The sequence below is a fragment of the Erythrolamprus reginae genome, chromosome 2 (assembly GCF_031021105.1).
Source record: "Erythrolamprus reginae isolate rEryReg1 chromosome 2, rEryReg1.hap1, whole genome shotgun sequence".
NCBI classification, from domain to species: domain Eukaryota; kingdom Metazoa; phylum Chordata; class Lepidosauria; order Squamata; family Dipsadidae; genus Erythrolamprus; species Erythrolamprus reginae.
In genome coordinates this window covers 340,142,376-340,162,681 of record NC_091951.1, presented here as the reverse complement: position 1 = coordinate 340,162,681, position 20,306 = coordinate 340,142,376, and the positions used below count along the sequence as shown (strand labels likewise).

The 20,306-nt window shown below is 39.3% G+C and overlaps 1 protein-coding gene across 1 annotated transcript in view; it reads left to right on the top strand.

Annotated features, from left to right (window-relative positions):
- The window catches only part of DCC (DCC netrin 1 receptor), a 927,153-nt gene extending 913,638 nt beyond the window's left edge, over positions 1-13,515 (top strand). The window contains exons 28-29 of the mRNA XM_070736918.1: positions 4,400-4,542; positions 12,863-13,515. Coding sequence (XP_070593019.1) covers positions 4,400-4,542; positions 12,863-12,952 — 233 coding nt within the window. The 3' untranslated portion in view covers positions 12,953-13,515. The remainder of the gene's footprint in view (positions 1-4,399; positions 4,543-12,862) is intronic.
- Positions 13,516-20,306: the final 6,791 nt, after the last annotated feature.

Below are 20,306 nucleotides of genomic sequence, written 5' to 3'. Positions count from 1 at the left end.
CCTTCACTCCTCCACTCGAAATAGAAATGTCATTGAATACCGTACGAGACTAGACTTTCAATCCAGGGCCTAGAAAGCCTAGAACTAAGATGCCTTAAACAAGATCTAAGTATTGCCCACAAGATCATATGCTGCAATGTCCTGCCTGTCAGCGACTACTTCAGCTTCAACCACAACAACAAAAGAGCACACAACAGATTTAAACTTAATATTAAGCGCTCCAAACTTGACTGTAAAAAATATGACTTCAGTAACCGAGTTGTCGAAGCGTGGAACTCATTACCGGACTCCATAGTGTCATCCCCAAACCCCCAACACTTTACCCTTAGATTATCTACTGTTGACCTATACAGATTCCTAAGAGGTCAGTAAGGGGCGAGTACAAGTGCACTAGAGTGCCTTCCGTCCCCTGTCCTATTGCTCTCCTATATCTCCTATACCTTTCTTCTATTCCTATATCTCTTCTTCTATTCTTTCATTGATATGTTCTATTACTATACCTTCTTTTCTATTATTTCTTAGATATATTTTACTATGAGTATCTCCTCTATAACCTTCAACATGCATTTTACTATGTGTATATAGATATATACCCACTAAAAACCCTCATTGTGCATTGGAATAAACAAACAAACAAACAAACAAACAAACAAAAAAAATAAAAAAAATAAATAAAAAATAAAAAATAAAAAAAATAAATAAAAAAAATAAATAAAAAATAAAAATAAAAAAATAAAAATAAATAAAAAATAAATAAATAAAAATAAATATAAATAAATAAAAAAAATAAAAATAAAATAAAATAAATAAAAATAAAATAAAATAAAATAAAATAATAAAATGAAATAAAATAAAATAAAATAAAATAAAATAAAAATAAAATAAAATAAAATAAAATAAAATAAAATAAAATAAAATAAAATAAAATAAAATAAAATAAAATAAAATAAAATAAAATAAAATAAAATAAATAAAATAATAAAAAATAAAAATAAAAATAAAAATAAAAATAAAAATAAAAATAAAAATAAAAATAAAAATAAAAATAAAAATAAAAATAAAAATAAAAATAAAAATAAAAATAAAGTATTATTGAGTCGATGTGGTCTCCTTTCTAAAGTTTTCCTTCACTCCAGTTTCCAAGCTTTCATGTTCACCTGCTGCTGATCCCTGTCTAGAGGGGGAAGCCTTAATTAGCAACTTGGTTTCTCATCAGCAATGCCCAAATGGAGCCATCTGCCTGTTTGCTGAGCTCTTAGCTCTTTAAGGCACAATTGTATTAATTAATGAGTTCCATATGACTGACATAGCATCCCTTCCCTTATCCACATCAACCCAGAGATTCACAGGTGCAAGTATTCTTCGTGCCAGACAGTTATCCTCAAACCTTATTTTACCATCCATTTTCCGTGCCAGATCTAAATGGATTTTGCATGACTAATTTGTTTGGGGACAGGCAAAGGGGGAGGATTCCTGTCACTTGTTCCGCAGAAGTTTAATTAACTGCAAACAAAACAAAAACAAAAGGAAAGAAAGTAACACAAAGGTTGGAATTTGAGTTTATTCTATTTGTGCTGTTGATGTACGCTAGCTGGCCCTGGTCCAAACAGCTGGGGTTGTTCCAGAGAAAGATACTTTTTTCTCTTATTAAAAGAAAAAACAAGCCCATCCCAAAACAAATACTGCATGTCGTTAGCGATTGTAGATGTTGTTCTTTAACTTGGAGTTAAATAATCTTGGTTGGTTTTTTTAAAAGTCAGGCAGTGCTCACTGTAGCAGCATTGCCAAAAAAGCAATGTTACAAACAAAATCTTACCTAGCTTCTTTTCCAGAAACACTGAACTGCTACCCAGAGCATACAAAACATTCGTACTCATACTCAAATACATCTCACCTCTATGGAACCCACATTGCATAACTGACATTGACACAATTGAGAGAGTCCAGAAATACTTCACAAAAAGAGTCCTTCACTCATCCTCTTGAAACAAACTACAGTGGTACCTCGGTTCTCGACCACAATCCGTTCCAGAAGTGTGGTCGAGAACCGATTTGGTGAAGTACCGAATTAATTTATCCCAAAGGAAATAATGGAAATGGATTTAATTGGTTCTCAGCCCCTGTTGACTCACTGGGAACCAATTAAATCTATTTTCTTTCTTTCCTATGGGATAAAAAATCTGAGGAGCTCTATAAGCGCTCCAAACTGCAGGAAGGGTGGGGGCGGCTGCAATCCCGCCAGCTTCGGGGGACTCCTTTCCTCAGTGCTTCGTCTTGTTACCTGTAGGCAGCTGCACCAACTTTCTCCTTCCTGGCGGCGGCAACGGCAGCAGCTTGCCTTCGAGTACCAACAGTGCTGGGAACGTCACGTAATGAAGGGAAGCTGCTGGAGCAGCTGCAACTGCTGAGATGGCTCTGGTGGCTTCCCTTCATCACGTGACATTCCTGGCAATGTTGCTCCTCGAAGGGAAGCCGCCGCCGTTGCCGCCTACGGGAAGGAGAAAGTTGGTGCAGCTGCCTACAGCTACTGTAACAAGACAAAGCACTGAGGAAAGGAGCTCCCCGAAGCTGCCGGGATTGCAGCCGCCCCCACCCTTCCTGTATATTGGAGTGCTTATAGAGCTCCTCAGCCCCCCGAAACTGCCGGGATTGCAGCCGCCCCAGCAGTAACATTTTGGATAATGAACAAAATTTTCTGTGGCTGTTCAGTATCCAAATTTTTGTTTGGATACGGAAGGAAATTTTTGCTGAAAATTTTGTTCGGTATCTGAAATGTACGACAACCAAGGCATTCGAGAACCGAGGTACCACTGTACTTTACTCCTCCAGACTTTAAATACTACGGCTAGACAATTTACAACTACGTTGCCTCCGAACTGATTTAACAGTTGTTCATAAGATCATACACCATAACTTCATTCCTTTTAGTGACTACTTCACCTTCAACAACAGCAGCACAAGAGCACGCAATAGATACAAACTAAATGTAAATCACTCCAAACTTGACTGCAGAAAATATGACTTCAGCAACAGAGTGATGAATGCCTGGAATTCACTACCTGACTCTGTGGTTTCTTCCCCTAACCCAAAGATCTTCAACCTTAAATTATCCACTGTTGACCTCTCCCCTCTTCTGAGAGGTCTGTAAGGGGCATGTACAAGCACACTACTGTGCCTACCGTCCCTGTCCTACTGTCTTTTTGTTCTTTCTATCACTATTTTCTACTTATGTTAATACAAACGATAATTCTATACTTGTTTGACTAAATAAATAGACAGACAGACAGACAGACAGATAAAAAAAATAAGTATTGCACCTTATTAGATCAGGGGTCCTCAAACTTGGCAACTTTAAGACTTGTGGACTTAGGCAAGGAGGATGAGGCAAGGAGGGTGGGGGCAGTGCGAATCTCTAGGGGGAGCTGATTCCAGAGGGTCGGGGCTGCCACAGAGAAGGCTCTTCCCCTAGGTCCCACCATCCAACATTGTTTGGTCGACAGGACCCTAAGGAGACCAACTCTGTGGGACCTCATCGGTCGCTGGGATTCATGCGGCAGAAGGCAGTCTCAGAGATATGCCATGTAGGGCTTTATAGGTCATAACCAACACTTTGAATTGTGTCCGGAAACCAATCGGCAGCCAATGCAGTCCGCGGAGTGATGACGAAATATGGGCATGCCTTGGAAGGTCCATAACTGCTCACACGGCTGCATTTTGGACAATTTGAAGTTTCCGAAAACTCTTCAAAGATAGTCCCATGTTAGAATGTAATGTAGTACACTTACAGATATACATATGTATGATTTATTGGAGTGGACGAGAAGCCAATTTTGCCTCAGTTTTTGTTTCAGTTTTCAAACAGGTTGGAGTCCAAAGATGGGCTACAAAAATGGTGGAAGGTCTTAAGCATAAAACGTATCAGGAAAGACTTAATGAACTCAATCTGTATAGTCTGGAGGACAGAAGGAAAAGGGGGGACATGATCGAAACATTTAAATATGTTAAAGGGTTAAATAAAGTTCAGGAGGGAAGTGTTTTTAATAGGAAAGTGAACACAAGAACAAGGGGACACAATCTGAAGTTAGTTGGGGGAAAGATCAAAAGCAACATGAGAAAATATTATTTTACTGAAAGAGTAGTAGATCCTTGGAATAAACTTCTAGCAGACGTGGTTGGTAAATCCACAGTAACTGAATTTAAACATGCCTGGGATAAACATGTATCCATCCTAAGATAAAATACAGGAAATAGTATAAGGGAAGACTAGATGGATCATGAGGTCTTTTTCTGCCATCAGTCTTCTATGTTTCTATGTTCTATGTTTCTATGTTGCTCTTGCCCATTTTTGTGTCTGCTTCTCACGAATAATATTGACATGCTTTGCCCCTTCCTATTGCAGCACCCAACCTTCCCAAGGCTCAGGTTAAGACAGCATCCCTTGGACTAGCTGGAAAGGCACGATCACCTCTGCTTCCTGTTTCGGTACCAACAGCTCCAGAAGCCACAGAAGAAGGTCACAAACAAACAGAAGATCCTGCTAATGTAAGAATCAATTTAGGCATGTAATCTCAATAAAATGGCTTGGGGGGATTTTATTGCATCTCCCTTGAGTCCAGTGCTTCTCAAATAGTGGGGCGCCCCCACCTGGGGGGGGGCATGGAGCAATGCCCGGGGGGACGCATGAACCCGGGGAATGTGCTTTTCTTTTGCCGTGGGGAGTAGGGGGTTTTTGGCACTGAACAATAGCACACAGCACAGAGCAGGAGGCATACAAATCTAAATAATAAATAAATAAATAATAAATAAATGAAGTGCAGATAACAAACCCTTAAGAGACACCATGGAAAAAGATTTAACAGGGATGAAAAGAAAGGAGGAGAGACACAGAGATAATGAGACAAACGTAAGTTTAAACAAAAGCTAAGATGAGGAAATATGACGAAGTGTATAGAGTGCTTGGCTTCACTGTGACTACTGTGGAAGGTGAGGAAAGGCTAATATGTTTACTGTGTCTAAAAATGTTGGAAGCGGACAGCATGAAGCCATGTGCCAGGATTTGAACCAATAGACAAGTGAACACAAGAACAAGGGGACACAATCTGAAGTTAGTTGGGGGAAAGATCAAAAGCAACGTGAGAAAATATTATTTTACTGAAAGAGTAGTAGATCCTTGGAACAAACTTCCAGCAGACGTGGTTGGTAAATCCACAGTAACTGAATTTAAACATGCCTGGGATAAACATAGATCAATCCTAAGATAAAATACAAAAAATAGTATAAGGTCAGACTAGATGGACCATGAGGTCTTTTTCTGTCATCAGTCTTCTATGTTTCTATGTTTCTAGACTGACTTTTCGACAGAAAACATACACACACACACACACACACACACACACACACTTTTTCTGATATAAATAGTGTAAAAATGAAAAGAGAGTGGAGTGGAGAGGAATAGAATAGGACAGAACAGAACAGAACAGAACAGAACAGAATAGAATAGAATAGAATAGAATAGAATAGAAAGTTTGGATGGTACCATCATAAATTTATGGAGTCCAAATTTGACTGTACAAGATCAAAACATAAGAAAAATAAAGTGAAAATGTTAATTTATTTAATAAGTTATTGTAAACAAACTTGATGCATTACAAAAATAATCTCTTATAGTCACAATACTATATTTGCACTTTTACGATGTATATCACGTATAATTCACATTACGGAAATGTCCATTTAAAAAAAAAGAATAGAATGAGCCAATGTGATGTAGTGGTTAGAGAGCAGTACTGTAGACTACTTCTGCTGGCTGACAGCTGCCTGGAATTTGGGAAATCGAATCTCACCTTAAGGTTGACTCAGCCTTCCATTCTTCCGAGGTTGGTAAAATGAGGACCCAGATTATTGGAGGCAATATGCTGACTCTGTAAACCATTTAGAGAAGGCTGTAAAAGCACAGTGAAGTGCTTTTATATAGCTCTAATTGCTATAGCTATCCCAGGTTAATTCTCTGTAAAATATTTCTGATCAGATTTGTAATTACTGACCACTTCGTAATCTGCACTCAGCTAAATTCCTAAGGTTTCACATGTAACAAATGCAGATACATTTTTTTTATTTCCCACCTCCTTCCAATCTCATAGAAGAGCCAACTTTGCCTACCCCTGGTCTAGTTGATGGGACCTGGAGATGGGTGAACAGTGCAGTCAGGCAGTAGGGAAAGCAAGTAGGATGCTTGGCTGCATAGCTAGAGGTATAACAAGCAGGAAGAGGGAGATTATGATCCCGCTATATAGAGTGCTGGTGAGACCACATTTGGAATACTATGTTCAGTTCTGGTCACTGCACCTCAAGAAGGATATTGACAAAATTGAACGGGTCCAAAGATGGACTACAAGAATGGTGGAAGGTCTTAAACATAAAACGTATCAGGAAAGATTTAATGAATTCAATCTGTATAGTCTGGAGGACAGAAGGAAAAGGGGGGACATGATCGAAACATTAAAATATGTTAAAGGGTTAAATAAGGTCCAGGAGGGAAGTGTTTTTAATAGGAAAGTGAACACAAGAACAAGGGGACACAATCTGAAGTTAGTTGGGGGAAAGATCAAAAGCAACATGAGAAAATATTATTTTACTGAAAGAGTAGTAGATCCTTGGAACAAACTTCCAGCAGACGTGGTAGATAAATCCACAGTAACTGAATTTAAATATGCCTGGGATAAACATATATCCATCCTAAGATAAAATACCAAAATAGTATAAGGGCAGACTAGATGGACCATGAGGTCTTTTTCTGCCGTCAGTCTTCTATGTTTCTATGTTTCAAGCAAAACTCATAAAGTAAAGCAGGCATGAGGATTGCTCAGCATGTGATGATATCAGGCCCTTGTTTTGTCCTCCTTCACAACATATTATTGTTGAGGAAGGAGGAGAATGAGGATCGGAAAGAAATTATATCATCCAATATCTAAGAAATAATCTCCAGGAGAAAATATACAGTATCTTTGTAGTCGCTTAAATTCAATATTGACTTAACTGCAGGGAAGCAATCAAAATAAATCCTACTTAACCCCTTCTAAGGTACATGAAGTCTATCTCCAGAATTCTCAGAAATTCTGGGGCATGGAGTTTACCCATCTGAAAGGTTTCGTGGATTGGGGAACATTGATTTAAGTAGTTTTCACATTCTGTATTTGCAGCCTATATTCCAGAAAGCTAGCCCCAGTATGGAATTCCTTGTGCAGAGAATGTCCTTGAAACATAGGCTCTATGTATACAACTGTTGTGCTGTCCATTTCAAATGGAGACCATTGTGAAATAAAGTCTTGGCGGTAAAGTTGTAAAAATGTTGTTGATGCTGTTCAGCACATCTGTTTTCCCATTTGTGCTTCTTGATACATATGAGTCTGGTTAGGTTCCACAGAATTGGCCTTCTCCAGGTTCCATCAATTAGACCAGGGGTAGGCAAAGTTGGCTCTTCTAGGACTTCAACTCCCATAATTCCTAGCCAATCATGCTAGCTTAGGAATTCTGGGAGTTGAAATCCACATGTCACAGAAGAGCCAACTTTACCTACCCCTGAACTAGACAATGTCACTTAGGGGAGGAGCCTTCTCTGTGAGGACCCCAGCCCTCTGGAATCAGCTCCTCCCAAAGATCCGTACTGCCCCCACCCTCCCTGCATTTCGCAAGAGTCTAAAGACTCATTTATGCTACCAGGCTTGGGCCCATTTAATTCTAGACCCCTGACTGACGAAATGTAATATATGTTTGTTGTGTTAATGGGAATGATAGATTTTTAATGCTATTGGGTTTTTTAGATTAATTAGTTAAATATATTGGATTGGATGTTTACATCGGTTTTTTATATATGTTGTAACCCACCCCGAGTCCTCAGAGAGGGGCAGCATATAAATCCAATAAATAAATAAATAATATCTTTCATAGCTCTTCATATTCAGCAGGAAGGAAGGAAGGAAGGAAGGAACGAACGAAGGAAGGAAGGAAAGAAGGAAGGAAGACAGATAGCTAGAAAAAGAAAGGAGGGAGGGAGGGGAAAAAAGAAAGAGTGAGAAAAAAAGAAAGAGTGAGAAAGAAAGAAAGAAAGAAAGAAAGAAAGAAAGAGAGAGAGAGAGAGAGCCCAAAATTTTGGTTGCTAAGCAAGAGCGTTGTTAAATGAATTTCACCACATTTTACAATTTGGCCACACCCACCCAGTCACCAGACAACCAAGCTATGTTCACCTGAAAGAGGTGGAGGGCAGTGAAGATGGGTTTGTAGCACCAATGGGGCGGTGGACTGAAAAAGTTTGGGAACCACTGGGATAAACAAATGAAACTGGCTGATGTCTGAAAACGATATATATAACTAACAAACCAAAAAGAGTGACCTGAATAACTTTCCTATATTGGATGTACAAAGGAAACTAGTCAAGATTTTGAAGGATTTGGGGAAAAGGGACCAAAAACAAAGGAATCAAAGGAATCAAACTCTTGGATTCTATTTAGTAGGATTATAGATCAAGATTATTAAAAGTAAAAGGAAGGAATATAAAATGGTTTATTTGATCAAGTGTAAAATAGACATGTTATCTCTGGTAATCCTTAATGGACTAAATGAGGCTTTAAGGATTTGCTTACAGAAAACATGAAATATGGAAAGAAGCCATAAACTAAGCTAAGAGACAGTAATAATTTAATAATACAGTTTGCGGTTGTCATTTCTTAATATATTTGCTTTTTTTGTTAATATGTTTTTGTTTTGTTTTTCCTTTTATTATTTTTCCATTTTTCTTTCCTGCCCTTTCTATTTTTTCTTTTTATTCCTTTATTTTTTAGTTTGTATTAGTTTTTAATCTTTTAAATTGTAAAGTTAAATTATTATATAAAAAACATTTTCCTGCTCAAAGTCACATAAAGAAAAGTCTGGGCTTTTTTGTTTGTTTTTTTAATTATAGCTTTCAGCTTCTTCTAATTGGCAAGCTGTATGTAGAAATTGTCTATAAATATATTTAAACTTCCAATTAAAAGCTGTTTTAAAACTTGGAAAAGAAGACAGAAGTCTGTCCAGATTAGATTGATGAGTCTTAGCATTTTCTATGAACCCTTATCTGATGAAGATGTACTCAAGCAACATAAGAAAAAAAAATTCAGCTTTTTCTAAGTTAAAGTAAAAGATACTATTGGGAATCAGCAGTGCAGAAAATATGTATCTAAGATGTTCCTATGTACAAATGAGAATCACAAATTAAAACCAGAAAAGAGTTGGATCCCAAACCCTTCCAGATGTTCTCTGGCTCCTGCCAGATTGCATGATTTTTATATTAATATTAAATTTATTGACCACCCATCTTGCCACAAGGTCAGTATTTTTATTGTAAGTATGATAGGCTAAAGAGGAAAAAATGACAAAGTATGGGCAATAGAAAGGAATGGTAATCAAGTAAATGCTAAATAGGATCTTCCTTCCTTCCTTCCTTCCTTCCTTCCTTCCTTCCTTCCTTCCTGCCTGCCTCCCTCCCTCCCTCCCTCCCTCTCTCCCCTCCCTTCCTGCCTCTTTTCTTCCTTCCTTCCTCCCTTCCTTCCCTTCCTTCCCTTTCTCCTTTCCACTTTCCCTCCCCTCCTTCTTCCTTCCTTCCTTCCCTCCCTTCTCCTTCCTTCTTTCCTTCCTTCCCTCCCTCCCTCCCTCCCACCTTTCTTTCTTTCTTTCTTTCTTTCTTTCAATCCATTCCTCATTGTTAGTGAGCTATTTTTAAGTTGACCTAATGAAACTTTGCCTATTACACTGACCATATCTACGTACAGTAGGAACCCCAAACTCCAAAAAGATGCTTTGATTCAACAAAGCTTTGACCGAAGAAACCTCCGTCGCACCTGGGAAGCAAATTGTTACATCAAAGCGACAGTGCAGATCAAAGCATTAGTACGGCCTGGCTGCGCCACTCCGATCCAGATAAGAAAGGGAGCTTTTAAGCATGAACATCCATGAGGAAAAATACCCTTTGCTCCATAGCAGAAAGGCTAGCGGAATGGAAATGGATCGCATTAGTTAGAAGCACAAGATGAAATGACTCAGTTGAAGCCTGCTGTAATTGGGATCATTTTGTCCATTCACATTGATGAGACAATCAAACTGCAGCTAATTAAACACCCTATCCAGCCCAGCATGCAGAATATCGCTTTTAGAATGTTCTGATAGCTGGAATTGCTTTCAATAGGTAAAACTGTGGCTGGCTGGATAATTCTGGGAGTTTGAAGTCCACAACTGGGTTTTGCCTCCCAAGGACAATTCTATCTGTCCGTCCATCACCCTGGTGGGGGGGAATTATTGACCCCCTCAGAGAGGGTCCACAACTTGGGCGTCCTCCTCGATCCACAGCTTACATTAGAGAAACATCTTTCAGCTGTGGCGAGGGGGGCGTTTGCCCAGGTTCACCTGGTGCACCAGTTGCGGCCCTACTTTGACCGGGAATCACTGCTCACAGTCACTTGTGCCCTCATCACCTCGAGGCTTGACTACTGTAATGCTCTCTACATGGGGCTACCTTTGAGGAGTGTTTGGAAACTTCAGATCGTGCAGAATGCAGCTGCGAGAGCAATCATGGGTTTTCCCAAATGTGCCCATGTTACACCAACACTCCGCAGTCTGCATTGGTTACCGATCGGTTTCCAGTCACAATTCAAAGTGTTGGTTATGACCTATAAAGCCCTTCATGGCACTGGACCAGAATATCTGTGAGACCACCTTCTGCTGCACGAATCCCAGTGGCCAGTTAGGTCCCACAGAGTTGGCTTTCTCCAGGTTCCGTCGACTAAACAATGTCGTCTGACAGGACCCCGGAGATCAGGACTGCCCTCACCCTCCTTGCCTTTCGTAAACTTCTTAAAACCCACCTCTGCCATCAGGCATGGGGGAACTGAGACATTTCCCTTTGGCTATGTAGTTTTATGTATGGAATGTTTGTGTGTATGTTTTTATATAAGGTTCTTTTTAGGTTTTTAATGTAAAATTGTTATTTTAGACTTAATATTAAATTTGTCATTGTATACTGTTTTATCACTGCTGTGAGCCTCCCCGAGTCTGCGGAGAGGGGCGGCATACAAATCTAATAAATAATAATAATAAATAATAACTCTCAAAGTTGCAACGGTTCAAAAACACTGGGCAAAACAATTATTTTACAGCGCAATTCTGTAGAGTCTGATTTATGTCCTCACTCCACTCATTTCATTCAACGTTCCTCCAAATAAATATGAAGAGGCATGCACCCTTTTGTGTTAATTTCAGAGTATTGCAATTTCTGGTTTTAGGACCACAAATGTCACTTCCCAATACCTTGAGTGTAACTGACAGAGACACACCCCCCCTAAAAAAATTAAGTCAAAATTTTGTGATAGAAAGGAAAAAGATGAATGACTGAAGCAACATAGCAATAGCACTTAGACTTATATACTGTTTTACAGTGCTTTACAGACAGTGATGAGCTCCTATGGGTATGGTCAGGTACGCAGAACCAGTAGAAACCTTTTGGCCAGGTATAGTGTTGGGCAAACCAAACCTGCAAAGTTCGGGTTCGTGCTGAACTTTGCAGTGTTCGGCATGCCGAACCCGAACTTTTTAAAAAGTTCGGGTAAAGTTCGGGTTCGGCGTTCAGCCAAACACCGCAAAACGCCACCACCCGGGAGGAGATTGGGAAATCCCATGAGGGGATTCTGGGGGCGGGGCTTTGACGTCACAGAGACTACTTCCTGGCCAGATTGCAGTCAGCCAGCAGTCAGCAGAAGTACTCTAACCACTGCGTCACTGCAGCTCGTAGTCATTTTAGTGTCTGATTTTAAGCTCTTTACGATAAATGAAATCAAAGGTAAGGGTTTTGTTTTGGTCCCAATATTCTTTAGGGCCGCCATCCCTGACATCCATAATAACCCATAAATAACAAATCTTCTCATGATAGCAGCCTTCCCAAAGAAAGATGGAAGGATTGGACCTCTGCTGGTCTTGTGATATTATTGGTTTTCAAAATGTTTTAAGGAAAAAGCCCTTCCATGCTTCCTGCCAGTTCGGAGAGGGGTGGCATACAAATCTAATAAATTGAATTGAATTGAATTTGTCAATCCCTGCTGCCTCCTTTCTTGCAGATGTTTCTTCCTCCATCCTTCAACTTGAGCCAACATAATTAAATTGCATTTGTCACTCACCCTAATGCTGTGGGGTAGAATGGACCACCCCGGCTTATCTTGGTAATATTAGAATTATAATTCTTTATTGGCCAAGTGTGATTGGACACACAAGGAATTTGTCTTGGTGCATATGCTCTCAGTGTACATAAAAGAAGAAGATACATTTGTCAAGAATCATGTGGTACAATACTTAATGATTGTCATAGGGGTCAAATAAGCAATGAAGAAACAAGCCCACTTTTGCCGTCAGGCATGGGGGAACTGAGATATTCTTTCCCCCTAGGTCTTACAGTTTACGCATGGTATGTTTGTATGTATGTTTGGTTTTATCATAAGTTGTTTAGTATTGGATTGTTACATGCTGTTTTTTATCACTGTTGTTAGCCACCCCGAGTCTGCGGAGAGGGGCGGCATACAAATTGAATTGAATCGAATCAAATCAAATCAAATCAATCAATAAATCAAATCTTTGAATGCAAGCAACAAGTTACAGTCAGACAGTCCTAAGTGGGAAGAAAAGGATGATAGGAATAATGGGGAAAATATTATTATTATTACTATTTTTTATTATTTATTAGATTTGTATGCCGCCCCTCTCCGTAGACTCGGGGCGGCATACAAATCCAGCAGAAATAGAAGTACAGACTTAGTAAATATAATCTAGTTTCTTGCTTTCTCCACAGGTATACGAACAGGACGACCTTAGTGAACAAATGGCAAGTTTGGAAGGGCTAATGAAGCAACTTAATGCCATCACAGGCTCAGCTTTCTAAAAAAGGAGTTGCCCAGGGACATTGCAGCATACCAGCCTTTCACAAAGACCACAACCCAAAGTCACATCTCCATGAAGGCCACCAGTACATCACTGAACCCCATTCGAAGGAGGATCTCACCGCCCCGCTTCCCCACGCCCCAGACAACATTGTGTGTGCTTATCAGTCAAGCAGAAGTCGGAAATAGAGATGGGAGAAGAAAAAAAAACAATCCTCTGAAGCAAGAACCCACTGCACAAAAGCTGAGTGCCTCCAAGTAGCCAGTTCTGTCCCACTGGCGTTCGTAGCATGCAGGGAAGAGTCATACTAATGGTCTGCTCCACATATTACCTTCTTCTGGTAGCTGTTAATTACCGACACTGGTCTCCCTCCCTTATGGGAGACGCCACCATCTTCATCTGAAATCAAATTCAAAGTGAATTTCAGTCTAACCCTGAGAAACCTTAAGGAAGCATCACATGTTTCTAAGAGACTAGCAAAATTTGGTAATTTGTACATGGAGTTCAAGAGGTTATCTTCTGCTATAACAATGAATCTCATTACATGCTAAGCCTGCAACTTTAGTGGACGTGTTATAACTTTGTGCTTGGTCCATCTCTGTGACTTACTAGCTGTTCCCTCTACCAGTTCTTCCCTTTTCGCTAAACTTAGGTTTCCTAAATTGTCAAAAGAACTTGTCGCAGTCAAAAAAAAAAGTATATGTACAGTTAAAGTCTGAATATTTTGTTCAGGACACCAATTAATAATGCCAGTGAAGTGGACAAAATGATTTTTTGATGTCAATTTCTGGCACCAATAACAGATTGCAGGAGCACCCAGGCTGGAGTATCATGGTTTAGAAATATGGCTAACTGTCCCATAAGCCCATTATTGTTCCCCATAATAAAGTTAAATGATAAGAAAAGGAACTATAGGAAAAGGAACAGCTGTAGAGAGAACAGATAGGTATATCAGAAGGACTCATACTGCAGAATTATAGAATAAAGGGATTAGAAGAGAGGAAACTGGATTATCATGGCCAGGTGCTCTTAAAACTGAGCAAAACGTTTTGACTGTGAAATAGGTAAATGGACTAGTAGTGGGTTTTAAATTGCATCGCTACCCGTTCGCTCATGACCTCCAATTGCTGCCCCTATGGGTTTGCTGATCCGGGCCGAACCGGTAGCAACCCACTGCTGAAATGGCCCATTATGGATTCAAAAGAGGATGTTCTGACCATTCTACGCTTTTGTTTTAATGTCACATCCCCAAGGCATTTGTCTGGCACTCAGAACAGATGTTTTGAGTTTGAAGCTTTGAGACTTCCAATTTCAAGCTCAAAACAAGAAGCCTCAAACACAAAGGAGTGCTTTGAAGTCCAAGCACTTTGAATTCAAAGCATTTTTGCGTGCTGCCATTTACTGATGACACTGACGAAGTTAAACCTGGAGGTGTAGTTTTCTGCATATTTAGAGAGCACCAGGTTGGGGAAGAAGGCTGAAATAGTAGAAACAACTTGGAAAAATGCTCTTAAGTTAAGTGACAGAAGTAATTATCTCTCTTGGAGAAGAAATGACTTCCCAGCCATTTCTAGTATGCTAACTTTGTTCACACCAGTTCAGTTAATAGGTTGATTATTCAACCTTTTTGTGTAGGTTGTGTCAAAGCCATATAGATCCTTCCTTTTGCAAAACAGGTATCTGGGAGAAGTTCCCCAGTCATTCAATTTCCCAGCCGCAGCTCTACAGCCAGGATAATATGTGAGCAGGCTTTAGAAGACCTTGCTCTGCTAGGTAGATAAGGATGTGGATTCATATCCATCATGGAAGTGCATTATGATATGTGTGAAAGGCGACCTGAATTCATCTGTAAATATAAACCTCCTCTTCTTTAGACTTGGGTGTTGCCTCCATACATCACAGCAACAGGACCATCACGTAGCATCATAGAGTTAGAAATAATATTCCTAACAGCACAAAGCATGAAGACAAAAGCCTTCTAATGCTTTTTTTAAAAAAATCAAGGACTGTTTCAACCACTCACTTTGCAAAAATGGAAGATGGGGAAAAAGTCATCCACTTAGCAAGCATTTGCAAAGCTCTCCATAGTTATTCAGTGGGGAAAGTGCAGAATAGAATTAATATGCAGCAGTAGTAAACATACCAGTACTAGCAGTCTAACTAGCAGTCAGTTTGCTTCTAAGCAAAACAACAACCCAGAGGCCTATATAATAAAGATCTGTTGGGGTTTTTACCACCTTCAACAGAAACAGCAGGGGGGTGCATTATTTTCGATGCTCCAAGATTACTCAGTTCCATAAAACCACATTCAGCCATCAAGGAAGACAACTTATAGTCAATACCGAGTGTTGTCACTGTCGTTCAAATCTTAGGTGCAGGTAATGAGCTGAGAAGAAGAAGAAGAAGAAAAAATCAATGGCCAGGTTGTATAGCTTGTTCAGCCAACAAATGCATTCTGGAATGGAGTGATAACAGTTAGCATTGTGTTGCAAGGCATGACATTTTGCCAGCACTGTTGGAATGTGATATCCAGCACAAATGTTTACAAACCAGCTATAGAAAGTCCTTCTATAGGAGCTGTCATATTGGCATAAAGGTAGAATGCCCTCTTTTATATCAATTTACTGGGTGATGATCACAACTAATGACTTCTAAAGTGTTACCTTTCGCTCCCATTTCAATATTCTCTTATTATTATTTTACCTTACTTCTCCGGTGTTTGTTCACTGATAATCTATAACTGGTGACACAAACCAAGTGGAATGCACATTCCCCATTGCTGGGCTTTCTTCATTCGTTCAGAGTTTATTCTTGTTGTCACAGGCAAATCCCTGAAAAAGGGAGCAATATTTGCATATTTATCAGTGGTGAGGTTGCAAAAAAAAAAAAAAAAAAAGCCCAATGAGAAAGTTTCGGCTGAGTTACCGTTCTCCGCACTGCTTTTGATTTCAAGCCTGAATAGGTCATAATTTAAAAGAGCATGGAAAGGAAAGGGGATCTTTACATCCTAATAGCTCTTTTTATTAGGAAGGTAATTATATGTAAATTTCTGAATAAAGTGTTTGGAATAAAAAGGCAGAGCACCACAAGTCAAAACCCAGCACACCTTTAAAAAGACAAAAAACCCAGCAACAAATAGCTTGCCATTCTGCATTCTAAAACAGCTCAGAATTTGAGGAAAGAAGCACTGGAAATATAATTCCAACCACGACATTTCACTAGTATGGTGGACCTAATACAGTTGTTTACAGCTTAACAGAGTTAGAAAGGATCTTGTAACTCATTTAGTCCAACCCCCCTACACCCAAGCTGGATATCCTACAAAATTTCTGACAGATAGCAGCCCAGTCTCTTCTTGAAATCCTTCAGTGATGAAGCTACCACAACATCTGAAGGCAACTTCCGTCCCATTGGTTGATAGAAACATAGAAACATAGAAGACTGAAGGCAGAAAAAGACCTCATGGTCCATCTAGTCTGCCCTTATACTATTTCCTGTATTTTATCTTACAATGGATATATGTTTATCCCAGGCATGTTTAAATTCAGTTACTGTGGATTTACCAACCATGTCTGCTGGAAGATTGTTCCAAGCATCTACTACTCTTTCAGTGAAATAATATTTTCTCACGTTGCTTTTGATCTTTCCCCCAACTAACTTCAGATTGTGTCCCCTTGTTCTTGTGTTCACTTTCCTATTAAAAACACTTCCCTCCTGAACCTTATTTAACCCTTTAACATATTTAAATGTTTTGATCATGTCCCCTCTTTTCCTTCTGTCCTCCAGACTATACAGATTGAGTTCATTAAGTCTTTCCTGATACGTTTTATGCTTAAGACCTTCCACCATTCTTGTAGCCCGTCTTTGGACCGTTCAATTTTGTCAATATCTTCTTGTAGGTGAGGTCTCCAGAACTTAACACAGTATTCCAAATGTGGTCTCACCAGCACTCTATATAAGGGGATCACAATCTCCCTCTTCCTGCTTGTTATACCTCTAGCTATGCAGCCAAGCATCCTACTTGCTTTCCTACCGCCCGACCACACTGCTCACCCATTTTGAGACTGTCAGAAATCACTACCCCTAAATCCTTCTCTTCTGAAGTTTTTGCTAACACAGAACTGCCAATGCAATACTCAGATTGAGGATTCCTTTTCCCCAAGTGCATTATTTTACATTTGGAAACATTAAACTGCAGTTTCCATTGCTTTGACCATTTATCTAGTAAAGCTAAATCATTTACCATATTACAGACCCCTCCAGGAATATCAACCCTATTGCACACTTTAGAGTCATCGGCAAATAGGCAAACCTTCCCTACCAAACCTTCCCCTATGTCACTCACAAACATATTAAAAAGAATAGGACCATGAACAGACCCTTGTGGCACAGCGCTTGTAACCTGTCTGTGCTCAGAATACTCGCCATTAACAATAACTCTCTCTGATTGCTCTCACTGTCAGAAAATTTCTCATTATTTCCAGGTTGAATCTCTCCTTGATCAGTTTCCATCCATTATTCCTTGTTTGGTCTTTGGGTGCCTTGGAAAATAGCTTGACCCCTTTCCTCTCTGTAGCAGCCCCTCAAATATTGCAAGACTTCTATCATGTCTCCCCGGTCCTTGTCTTCACCAGACTAGCCCAGTTCCTGTAATCGTTCTTCATATGTTTTAATCTTCAGTCCCCTAATTGTCCTGGTTGCTTTTCTCTGCCCGTTTTCTAGAATCTCAACATCTCTTTTATAGTATGGTAACCAAAACTGGATTTAGGATTCTAGGTGTGGTCTTAATAAGACTTTCTAGAGTGGTATTACTCGGAGGTTTAACTCAGTTAGGCAGGAATTTTAATGCATCCTGATTTAGTATAACAAATTGAGCTTTCGATGCTCTGTCCAACTGGCAAGGACACTCAAGTGGAACCAGTTGGATTGGTGCTGCAAAGTTAGAAACATAGAAACACAGAAGACTGACAGCAGAAAAAGACCTCATGGTCCATCTAGTCTGCCCTTATACTATTTCCTGTATTTTATCTTACAATGGATATATGTTTATCCCAGGCATGTTTAAATTCAGTTACTGTGGATTTACCAACCACGTCTGCTGGAAGATTGTTCCAAGCATCTACTACTCTTTCAGTAAAATAATATTTTCTCATGTTGCCTTTGATCTTTCCCCCAACTAACTTCAGATTGTTCTGTGTCTTCCTTCAAGGAGAGGCAGAATGATGAGTCTCCTTCCCAGGTTAGCAGGATATCAGAAAAATGGGGAGGAAATCATCTCTCTGAATTTTGATTAATAAAGCCAGGTTATGATTTAGCAGGGAATTAGCCAACAGCTAATAAGAATGGCAACTTCATCTAGGAAACCTAACATACCTAGAGCAATCCCAAGGTTCAAATCTTACGCTTTTCCTTTCCAGATATTCCAGTGTTCAAAGCAGCTTGTTTTGCAATGGAGAAGGTGGTTGATATCTCTGAGTTGTTATTTTAATCAGCTCCCCGATCTATTGCAATCTTTGGTATCTGCATCTGATTTTGATCCTTGATCTTACCCACTCCTACCTCCAAGCATTGACTTGGACCTTTCTATCTTTCATCACTGGATGGATTTAGAAGTATTTTGTTCTTTCTGTAAGAAAATAATTTCTTCCTGCATTTTCAAAAGTTCCCAGCAAATGCTTTCATATAAGGCTTTGTCTTGGGATACCCAGAAGCAGTGAGTGTGTATTGTGATGACTCAATAAGTGCCTTCCCATCTTCTGACCTTTACGGCACACGTCACTGAAGTATACAAGTATCTTTTTTCTATAGTTGATGTTTGTAGCTTACTTCAGCTTCAATCACAACAACACAAGAGCACACAACAGATTTAAACTTAATATTAACCGCTCCATACTTGACTGTAAAAAATATGACTTCAGTACCTGAGTTGTTGAAGTGTGGAACTCATTACCGGACTCCATAGTGTCATCCCCAAACCCCCAACAATTTACCCTTAGATTATCTATGCTTGACCTATCCAGATTCCTAAGAGGTCAGTATGGGGTGAGTACAAGTGCACTAGAGTGCCTTCCATCCCCTGTCCTATTGCTCTCCTATATCTCCTATACCTTTCTTCTATTCCTATATCTCTTCTTCTATTCTTTCATTGATATGTTCTATTACTATACCTTCTTTTCTATTCTTTCTTAGATATATTTTACTATGAGTATCTCCTCTATAACCTTCATCATGTATTTTACTATGTGTATATAGATATATACCCACTAAAACCCTCATTGTGTATTGGACAAAATAAATAAATAAATAAAAAATATTCTCAGATCACCTTTTATCTCCAAAATTAACGATGACAAAAGTCCATTCACACAGGAGACATCAAAAGACTTCCTGTCCATCTTCAACTTTCAGATGTAAAGGCTTCTAATGGGCTTCCTCTGGAATTTGGAGGTCAGCAGAGAACAATTCAAAAAGTATTTTTTTAAGGGGGAAAAACTTAGTATATTTCAGATACTCATAAAACTGTAGTAAAGCAGAACAGCTGCAATTTCCAATTATGAAACTCAAGACATATCTATAACAGTCCCAAGTGAATCTTGTTTGTTTAATTCAGTCTGGAGATCCCAGTGTTGTAACTGCAGTTCAATGGGAAGGGTGGTTGATATAAGTGCATTGTCATTTTAAATACATCATGGGCTCTATTTCATTCTTTGGTTTCAAGCAATCCATATCTTTAGTCCTTGACCCTCACTTCTATCCATCTCCCCAAACAAAGTAGTCTTGGACATTACTGTCTTTAGTTACTTGGATATTTAGACGTTGTGATCTATAGCAACATTCAAATCATTTTTTTAAAAAGAGAGAATTTGAAAATGCACACAATACCAACCACATAAACAACATCTGATCACCAAAAAGCATTTTTGCCCTTCACATTTTATGGCAACATTCAGGAAGGGGTTTTGTCGTTTCCTTATAAAAGGAAGACACAAAAGCTATGAGCTGTAGTTGCACAGTGGTTAGAATGTAGTACTGCAGGCTAACTCACTGCTTACTCCAGGAGTTTTGAGTGGCTCAAGGTTGACTCAGCCTTCCATCCTTCCAAGGTCAATAAAATGAGGACCCAGATTGTTGGGGGCAGTATGCTGACCCTGTAAACTACTTAGAGAGGGCTGTAAAGCACTGTGAAGCCACTATATAAATGCTACTGCTATGAGGGGTCAAATCCTTGCCCTTGTCTGATTAGAGTGTCCAATGAATTTTAGGCTATACTGCAGTCCAAATATATATGTCAATCATTGTTTGGAAAAATACCTGTGTTATAAACCTATCCTATCTTTTTCAATTACATGGAATCA